At 42.0% G+C, this 10,396-nt stretch overlaps 1 protein-coding gene across 1 annotated transcript; it reads left to right on the top strand.

Annotated features, from left to right (window-relative positions):
- Positions 1 to 1,110: 1,110 nt before the first annotated feature.
- On the top strand, positions 1,111 to 4,025 carry LOC129192493 (protein yippee-like 5). Its single transcript, XM_054796590.1, has 3 exons — positions 1,111 to 1,279; positions 1,639 to 1,784; positions 2,163 to 4,025. Exons 2-3 carry the CDS (start codon positions 1,644 to 1,646, stop codon positions 2,385 to 2,387), a joined length of 366 nt encoding a protein of 121 aa, XP_054652565.1. The 5' UTR covers positions 1,111 to 1,279; positions 1,639 to 1,643; the 3' UTR covers positions 2,388 to 4,025.
- The last annotated feature ends 6,371 nt before the right edge of the window (positions 4,026 to 10,396 follow it).

Below are 10,396 nucleotides of genomic sequence, written 5' to 3'. Positions count from 1 at the left end.
CTTCCCCACACTTCGCCGTCTTGCGTAATTAACAACCAGCAATTCAGTCAAACGTTGCAGTTGAGTCGAGTTTTCTTGGAGATGATGATGATGATGATGATAAAGAGATATGTTTTATGAGCTTGTTCTTAAGATTGCCTGAGCTGATAACCTGACCCTTGGAATCACGGGAAAGAAGACAGTTAATCTTGATGAGGGTGTAATCAGATTACCATCAACCGCCTTTTAGATGTGCGCCACAAAAATGCAGGCAAACTGACAATAGGCTTCTTATATATCGGCGTTCTTATTTTACATCAGAGAGACAAAATATTAGAAACAGCTAAGCTGTCTGAAAGATGCAGATACGGATTCAGAACCCCACGGCAAAAATAATACCACAATATGAAAGTAACAATAATTAATATAACAACAGCAACAAATAGTAATAGAAATTAAGATGTATGCGTGAAAAAAGATTGCACTAATTTAAAAAAATGGTACAGATTTAATTCACGACATCAAAATTCACCATTGTTAGACTTATACCATTATTTATATACTGATAAATTACTCAAATAATTTAACAATATTCATTTTAGATATATAGTACCTAAATGTCATGTAAGACAATAACTGATAAAATACAAGCAATAAAATATAACAAAAGAGTAATAATAAATAAACAAACACATACATGAAATATACAACCCTTTAAAGATTAATAGGTGTCCGTATAGATGCCTGACGACAAACGGTATTTTTCGGAGCAGGAATCAACAATCTTTATTTTAATTATTTATTATATATACTCGTTAATATCAAAAAGACATATATATATATATATATATATATATACACTGTATATATATATATATATATATACACTGTATATATATATATATATATATATATATATATATATATATATATATATATATATATATATATATATATACATCTATATATAGTAATTATTTCTTTATAAATGGACTAAAAAGCACTTGTGAAAGTCCTAAAGTTGGAACATTTACTGTTACTCATTGCTGCCCTCAAGCGTCTCCTGAGCACCGAAGCGTTAGCCCTGTTGTGCTGACGTCATCACCGGATGTTGACAAATGATCACGTGATCGTCAGACAGGAACAGCTGAACTGCAACAACAAAACCTATTGGTCTTACAACAAGATGTCCTGTCTATAAACAACAATCGAAATAATCCCTGACATCGCTGCTCGGTGGACTGTCGGATCTTTCCACCACGCCCGCAAAGGTTGCGAGAAGTCGACGACGCGAAGAAAAGTAGTTAAAGACGTCTTTTTTCCCACGTCTGTGTTTGTTGTCGCTGTTAGCTAAGCGGCTAATGTGGCGTTCGCTTCTTATCGTCTTATGTGACATTTTTAACCGATTAATGTTGTGAGTGTCAAAGAGGTTGAATGTGTTGGCAACACACTCCTGAAGAAAATCTAAAGACTTGGGGGAAATGAGTAAACATCACATACAATATATGAAAAAATAAAACATCATTGAAAACTGCATTTGCGTTCAACATAATCTGATATAAAGTTAAAGACCATTGCCTTAAAAAGTCCAAATCTGCGATAAAATCTGCATGTGTGCATGTGTGATGTCGATGTGACGTGGCCACTGTGTTTGTGCAGTCAAAATGGGGCGCATCTTCTTGGACCACATCGGTGGAAGGCGCCTGTTCTCCTGTGCCAACTGCGACACCATCCTGACTAATCGCTCCGAGCTCATTTCCACGCGATTCACGGGGGCCACGGGGAGAGCTTTCCTCTTCAACAAGGTACGGCGCTCTCAGGACCCGTCCCTGGTGTATGCCTAAAACTTTACAGACTGGTAGGTGAGTCTCTTCATTGTTTATCGTCGTCGACGGCGGCCATGTTGTACTGAGAAGCTGGGACAGAGGCCACGTTTTGCAAGATTCAGTGATTATTGTCACATTTTTTTTTCCTTGTTGGCGTCATTAAAAAAAAAACCCAAAAAACGTTATAGTCCACTTGCATTGGGGGCCAACTAGGGTAGGGAGGCGCTGGATTCAGCAGACTAGTGGACATTATTGGCCCCTACAGGACTGGAGTGGAACAGTACCAGGCACAATGTTTTACACAGGTACCTGTTGACGTACAGTGTGCATACATACATACCTGAACTCTGCATACAGGTGGTCAACCTGCAGTACAGCGAGGTCCAGGACCGCGTGATGCTGACGGGCAGACACATGGTGAGGGACGTCAGCTGCAAAAACTGCAACAGCAAGCTGGGCTGGATCTACGAGTTCGCCACCGAGGACAGCCAGCGCTACAAGGAGGGGCGCGTCATCCTGGAGAGGGCGCTGGTCCGCGAGAGCGAAGGCTTCGAGGAACACGTTCCCTCCGACAACTCGTGAGCCTTCACCGTCCTATGACCACTCCCAACCATTCTGCACCATCTGGAGACTTGGCGCTCAGTGACGTTACGGCTACGCTTTGCTTCCTAAAATCCTGGTAAGCACAACTTCCTTCACCCGGAACACAAATAGGTGGAAATGTCCTAAAATGTCATTGCTCTACTACAGTGGACAATTATTGAATTGAATATGTTGAATTGGTTTATGTAATATTTAATTGCTTGTATTGTACTGAGCAGCCAGATCTATGGTTATCGCCACACGTTTCCCCTTTGCCATCATTGGGATCCTTCTGCTGCGGCATCACAAAAAAGCCAAAGAAATAATAAAACACACTTGTGGCGTTTATCCTGAGCTGAAGTCTCATGTGGCTTTTGAGGCATTCCCCCCCCCCCCCCCCCCCCCCCCCACAAAAAAATAAATTTTGGATGGATTCTTTTTAATCACTCTCTGAATGTTCTGAACTCCTGCTTCCATGCATGAGGCGTCTCCAATTTTTGGCTATACCTCTATTTCCCACAGCTGATGCCACAAGACGTGCGACTTGACTGTTCATTATTTTCTCAAAAAAAAAAAAAAATTCTACCACTATTGGGGGGCTTCGTAGGTATTATTTTTAATCTCTCGCTGAATGTTCTAAACATCTGTTTCCACACCAGCATCATAAGATAAACATTTCCAAATCTCCGATGCCATCGCTGACGTCATGTGGTTCGACTTTAGATTAGTGAATTAGTTGAAAGTGAATCAACAGCGCCTCTGCTGGTTGCAGTGAAGTAGTGCACTCAAGCTTTATCTCAGTTTGCTTCAGCTAATCAACAATTAATCCCACAGCTGGCTACAATTTTGCCCTTGGCCAACAACTTTAGCACCAACGTCATTAGCGTTAGTATAATTAACATCAACATTGTGATCCAAACAATACAAACACAGAGAGAACACGCTTGACGTCACCTTCGAGGAGCGATAGCAGCGTAGGACAAAGGTAAGCATGACTGTCAGTCTCCCGTTCACGGTGTGGTGCAGTTAAATGCCATTCTTGTCTCTGTTCGTCACCATGGAGTGCGTGCATACATGTGACCTGTTCTTTCACGAGCCCGAGGCCTGAGTGAGTCAGGCTTTGTGTCCTGGCTATAATGGTAATGGTTTAATTTTATTTGAACATGCATACATGGACCACATTCTTAGCCCGTCTCTTGGTTTTAAGAGCCGAGAGGAAGGAATGGTCATTTAGTTTTGCTGTGACATATAAACAAAACATTTTTTTAAAGATGGCTTTACTGCTTTATACATGACGAAGAGCACACTGGGACACTCCATGTGTATTTAGCCCCTTTTTGTGACTCTTCTGAAAAGATGAATAAATTTTTTTTGGGGGGGGGGGGGGGGGGTGTTACCATACATGTTTATGAGAATTGGGGCTATTTTGTGGGGTCTGCCTTGATGGTGTCATTTTATAAAAAATAATCTGAACAGTTTGTTTATTCCTCGTGTGTTATCGGTTTTAATTTGCTGTATGATTACTATTATTTTATTGACATATCGTGCATTTAATTGACTTGAGGAAAACATGTGTTTACTTGTGTGGCCCAAAAAAAAGAGATCTAATTTCTAAATAAAGACATCATTTTGCTGTGATTTGTGTATTTTGTGTTTTATTTTTATATTGTGTTTTTATAGCCTTTAAGAGTTTTGTGCACGGAAAAACATATCCAATTTTTAATTTTGTAGTTATCTCTAGCCTCTTTTATACAAAGATCCTGCAGAAACATGAGATCCGCCTGTACCTTTTTATACAGATAAGGTGGAAAAATGCCTGGTCAACTTCCATTACTCCTGATTCAGTGTAGGTGCCATTCATACCGAATAGTTACATGTGCACATGGGAAGTGTGAAAGGGCTAAGTACCTGAGCCGCAGGGATGCCGTCTGTGTGTAAGGGTACTCCACAATGCCAGGACAGAGCTGTGAAGTTTTAACACCCAAAACTCATTTCCCGTGCCCTGTTCTGTTGTAAACTCCTGTCTGACAAGTCATTGCTATGTCACGCCAGATGCTGGTGCTGATATTTTTTGTGAAAGCGCACATATTTGTGACAACATCCCTGCAAAAATTGCTGCATCAGAGCTACAGTATAACAGAAAATCCAGTATTTATCTACCATTGCACAACCCGAAAGAAGAAGTGAAATATTGCCTCACCTGTGTACCTTTCACACACTTCAGCTGAAGCTCTGATACGACCTAAGGTGCAAAAGTGCCAGGTTGACTTTGCCCTCCCCCCATTTTGCCTTGGTGCCGTTTATACAGAACAGCGACACAGTGGAAAGAAGCTGGCTTTTACAGGTAGTGTGAAAGCAACATGGCATCCCGCAGTCAGATAATTAGATGCACCCTTGCACACAGGTGGCCTCCCGCTTCTGATACTACCTCTTAGGTGGAAAATCGCCAGGCTGACATAAAAAGAAATCCAAAACAGGGGTAAAAAGATTGGGGGGGGGGAGGCAGTGTGAAAGCAACGTGGCATCCCGCAATCAGATAATTAGAGAAGTGAGTTCCGGATGTCACGGTTTACACCCAGGTTCCGGCATTTTGGAGCACCCATACACACACTGAGGTGGAAAATTGTCGGGTTGACTTCTACAGAACAGTGACATGGGGGTAAAAAGGTGGGGAAAAAGCCAGATTTTACAAGCAGTGTAAAAGCAACATGCCATCTCCCAGTCAGATAATTAGCTGCGTGACTGTCAGTGTCTGGTGTGTTTACAGTGCATCCAAGCAGGGTAGCTTCTACTGTAGAGGGGCGATAATGCTGCTTCCCAGCCTGTAGGTGGCAGTATTGCACTAAGACCAAGTCTGTCTGAAGATCTGATTCAGGGAGGCCTGATGTTTCCAGTCCCTCGTCTGCCTCTGACGTCAGCGCCTTGCAAACAGTGTGTAGTGTGTCACTGCAAAATGCATGTCAGTGATGTTGCTCCCCGGAGCTAGAGACAATGAATGACTGAATTATTTGCGGGCTCCTACGTTTCAGAAGGGTCCTAGTCATTTCTGTTTTGAATCCCACCTATGGAGTTTTCTCTGTCAGTCCAGAAGAGGTCTGATTGGGTTTATAAATAGGCCGTGATGATTCACCCACTAAATCCGCCCACTTAAAGGTGGCAGTGGAGTTATTCATAGCCTCATTGTTGGGTCTGCCTATCAGGGGAATCAACAGGAGCAGCCATTGATTACAAATCATGCACACATTCACAAGATGCAGCAGCCACAATAAAAAAAAATGGGGGAGGGAGGTGCCATTTTAAATCTTTAAATGCTGGACATAGCTGGAGGCTCCATCTTCCTAAGAGAGCTCCTTCTGCTTTATTATTCATACTCGTCTTTTGACTCTGTCCCGGCGCAACCTCGCCATCATCTGCTACGTCTCTGAAAGAGAAAGCCATCTGTCCCTGATAAGGATGATTACACTGGCTTGCTTAATCATGTTAACCGCACTGACACGGCACACTAATCTGGACCTCTTTTAAGGCTCGGTGTGTGGCACTTCTGTCTGAGACACCTCAAAGGCTGCCCATAGGGATGGGCAGTGGAACCTCCAAGGTCAAACATGATATGTTCAGTGATGCTGGTTGACTTCGAAGCCCGGTGCAACCTGCTTACCTGAATGCCCCTCGGACTGGTTGACTGATGTCGACATTAAGCGGTTAATTGGTCCCGACTGTGATCAGTGAATTTCTGTGAAGTAGCATTCCTTATTTATGAATCAAATATTTTTGTAGTTAGAGCCTGCTTATGACCTTCTAAATACTGTTTTTGAATATTATTAGAGCCCTCTAGACATGAAATAACATCCCTATGGTCATCTTTCCACTCGCATGACCTAAAATAGTACACATAATAACAGAAAATAAGACGTTTGAGACATAAATAAGACGGTAAATGCGTTCCCGTGCTAGGGGGTCTGAGTCAAGGGGGGGGACAGACAGTGACGTTGGGGGTTCAGAGTGCAGTTTTAGCGTGGAGCGGGTTACGGCCGCAACAGTAGCCCGTGTTAGGGATTATTGTGCCTGTTGTGAGATAATTCAAACCTGCAATAAACCCCTGGTGTTCCGGTGATCAAGTCTCCGAGAACGTTACAGTACCATTACTGACACCTACCGGACCAGTGTAGAATAGTACATATCGTCAGAGCGCCTTTGATTGAGTCTTCTAACTGCCTTATATTTGTATTTTTATGCTTGACAATGCTTAATTTCAGCAAAAAAGTAGTAAATTTTCCCTTTTTTCTTTAAGAAAAAAAGAGGCTGTATTCATATATTTTTGAAAAATCGTGATAGAGTGAAGCCACCAAATGCCAAAGGATTTTTAGCACACTGCAAAACCTTTGAGCCTTTCATTGTATGTCTCGTCTACAATGACAATAAAGCTTTCGTAAATGCACAAGTCTTTCTTCCAGTGGTTAGCAATCTAAGAATAAAATGAATTTTGTTAGTTGCTGTGGTAGAACGCAGGTTAATACTGCCATGCTTTTATAATGAAACTGTCTTTGCAGTGAACAGGAAGTCATTGTTTAACTAGACAGTAGTTACAGTATGTTGCTGTTGTAGTTTTACGCTGCTCTGCAGTAATGATGAAATTATCGACACTCCAACACCATGTTGACGTAAACTGACCACACCTGGAAAGCTTTGTCTTTAAATACAAAGATTTGTGTTGTTATTGGTTGTTGGTGTCACAACATTTCAGTCTTTTCTCATTGTGCCTTTGCTCTATTTTTACAATTTTTGCTGTATTTTAAATTTTATTTTGTTTCTGCAGTGATGCAAAGACAAATGAGTCACGCACCGCGGATGGCCCCCGAGCCACACTTTGCCACCCCTACTTTTGTGGATGTTCGTCGGGGTGGGGCTTGCGGCGTCGGCTCCATGAGCGATGGTGGTTGAGGGGAGAACGGTCAAAGGTCAAAATTACAAAGGTCAGCCCTAACAAGCCGCAACTCAAAGGTTTTTTTGGAGGTGCACGTCTTTGTAGATATATTTTTGCCTTCATTTTGAGGTAGAAAAGGCAGATTTTGAGCCATATTAACTTGCAATAACTACTGTTGTGTTCTCAGGCACATTGCTGCGCTCTGGCACTCTTTCTCTTTCGCTTGTTGCTGAACGCTTGTTGTTACGGGGCGAGGCGAGCCGGTGCACATGCGCTGGTACCTCCGACTGGGTTTTGGAGACTGGGCTCCTGGCTGGAGCTTACCGGTTGCGTGCCTGGAGGGCAGCAAGATGTATGGGCGTGTTCAGTGGTCACGCTCCCGGAGGGGAGGGCACTGATGTAATCATACATTTTCTTTCTAATATGCGATGGACCGGCAAAGTCCCAAAGCTCGACGGGTTGGTGACCCCTGGTTTAGATGCTTATTCAGCTGAAGTCATGCGTGATAAAGGTTTAGTTTGACTTTAGAGGCATATTTTGGTTGAATTACAAATTTTGCGGTGCGAGAAGGGGGTCAACGTGGAGGTTCCACTGTATTCTTTTTAAAGGGATGGGTGAATATCTATAGGAACGTTCTAAACTCCTGTTTCCAAGCCACTATTAAACAATCAATTCCACACAATTCATCCACAATTAACCAAATTCATTATTATTCCCATTGCTAACATCCATCCTGTTAAATAGTGGAAGACATGCGTGAACTTGTGATGACACATCCTGCATGAGTAAAATTAGAGGTTATTTCTCAATGCGGAGGATGATGCCAAAAAAAGAGTCAGTAGCAACAACTGGATCCCTAATTGGCACATGAATCATCATCTCCCCCTCCCTGTGGATATTTTAGTTTATCACTGACTCCCAGGGATGTCACAACATCACACCCCCCTTTGCATCCCCTTGGCAGGGCAGAGATGCTCTCACACACACACAAGGCAGTGACATTCTGTCAGCGGGAGAAAATAGCATGCTTTCCATTGACATCACTCCACATCCCGTTGCTAGGAGACAGGGGAGACAACATTTGTTACTATGGCGACTGCACTTCACCTTCAAAAGCTCCTGACCTTTTTTGCTCGCCTGCGGTTGGGAGCGCGGCGGCCCCCGACGAGGAGGGAGGTAGCGGCGGTAACGACGGTGGCCTCCTCTGCTGTTGTGTAACACCAGCACTCCAGGCCTGACTCAATGCAGCCTCCAGGCGTCTTTCCTAATTTGAATGGAGAGAGCGTACACACGACACCCCCCCACACCCCAACAAGACGGAGAGCCGCCGCAATGGAAGGAGAGCGTTAATGTCCGCATCTGTGAAATCCTTGCACTGTGGCAGCCAGGGCTTTTTGGAATGGGTGCCACTTTTTTTTTTTTAGACATGATGACACCCTTCACAAAAATGAGCAAGTCTTACTCACTGTCCAGTGAACAGTGGTACAAGGCTTACTATAGAAAATAGCCTACCAACATATAAAACCATTATTAACTGCACAGGTTGACATTTTAATAACATTCTCAACTGTCGTTCAAGTGTAAAAATAAGTTAGGCCATAATGTCTGTCATGTAAAAAGAAGTTAACCACGACAAAAAAACAAACAAAACCATCAACTTTGGCTTTGATGAAAAAAGCATTTTTAACTTACCCATGGATACTCTTCTCTTTTAATGTTCTCTTGACACGGTTCCTTTTTTCAAATAAGTGATACAGAAAAGGAGAAGAAGTAAACCATACCCATCCATCCATCCATTTTCTCAATTATATTTTCCTGTGCTTCTTTCTCTTCCTCAAGTGTGGCGTGCAAGGCGGCATTGTCATCCAGTAGTACCTTGATATCATTCTGTGGAACCTTGATATTATTACACGGTGTTCTATTTTCCGCCATCGGGTTTTTAACTTCCTTAAGAGCAGCATGCAAGGCAGCATTGTCATCTCGTAGTACTTTATCATCTCTTAGTGCCTTGGTATCCTTGCGCAGCGCTCTATTAACCTCCTTAACTTCATCATGGATCTCCCAAGAATCTTTTGTTGAGGCTGATGTTCTGCAATTGTACTTGTCCAATCTGTGTTAGCAGCAGGCCTCTTAGATCTTTCCTTATTTGTGCCAGTTTCCTCCTGTAGCTCTATCATTTTCCACTTCAAGGTGTGAAATACATCACATTTTTGTTATCTAGACGTTTGTATAATTCTGGAACCAATTTTTACTTTCGGGGCGCCATCCTCCTCATCCGACAGCCAGACAAGCCCCGTTTCTGATTTTGGACCCGCATTTCCAGGGCTGGTATCATTTCTCTTTTTTGTTTGGCATTGTTGGTAGGCAAACGCTTTCAACTTCAGCAGTTAGCCGGTTAGCTTGGCTTGCTGGCAGCTGTCAGCACTTGTAACTCGTTTTTTTCAAAGAATCTGTACCTCTCGCCTGTCCGAGTTAAAGTTGAGGGTGTCAGTAAGCTGTTCTGATCTTGTGTTCCTCAAGTGTAGACAGGAAAGCACCAAAGTAGTTCAAAAGTCTAGTATTGACAGCAGAGCTCTAGCCATGCGTGTCCTTTCCATCAAAAAAACTAAACAAAACTTGACCATCGATAATAGCTAAACTGAGATTTGCTTCAAAGTTTTGTGCAATTTTTGCAAGATTTTTTCTAGATTCGGGTGCCATTTCATTTTATCTCTAAATCTAAAAAAAAAAAAAAAATCCAAAACATGAAGGAAATACCTTCAATGCTAAAAAAAAAAAAAACATTCCATGTGACATGGGTTCAAACCACAAGATTTTCCCCTCCGATTTTGTATAATTTTGACTGCATTTAATGTTTGTCAAAAAAAGGTTGAAAAATCAGAAACATGAAAAAAAACTAACTCATAAAAAAAACGGACATTCCACGTGGTGATGTTTCAAACTACGAAGTTGCATGCAATTTCAGAGGCAAGCTTTTACATTTTTTCCTGATTTTGTACATCCTTGATGGTATTTAATTTATATACATTATTTATTCATTTATATTATTATTTATATTTAAAATCTGAAACATGAAAAAAATTAAAAT

Source organism: Dunckerocampus dactyliophorus, chromosome 13 (assembly GCF_027744805.1).
Source record: "Dunckerocampus dactyliophorus isolate RoL2022-P2 chromosome 13, RoL_Ddac_1.1, whole genome shotgun sequence".
Classification (NCBI taxonomy): domain Eukaryota; kingdom Metazoa; phylum Chordata; class Actinopteri; order Syngnathiformes; family Syngnathidae; genus Dunckerocampus; species Dunckerocampus dactyliophorus.
Note: the sequence above shows the minus strand (reverse complement) of the source record. Positions and strands in the feature narration are given on the sequence as shown.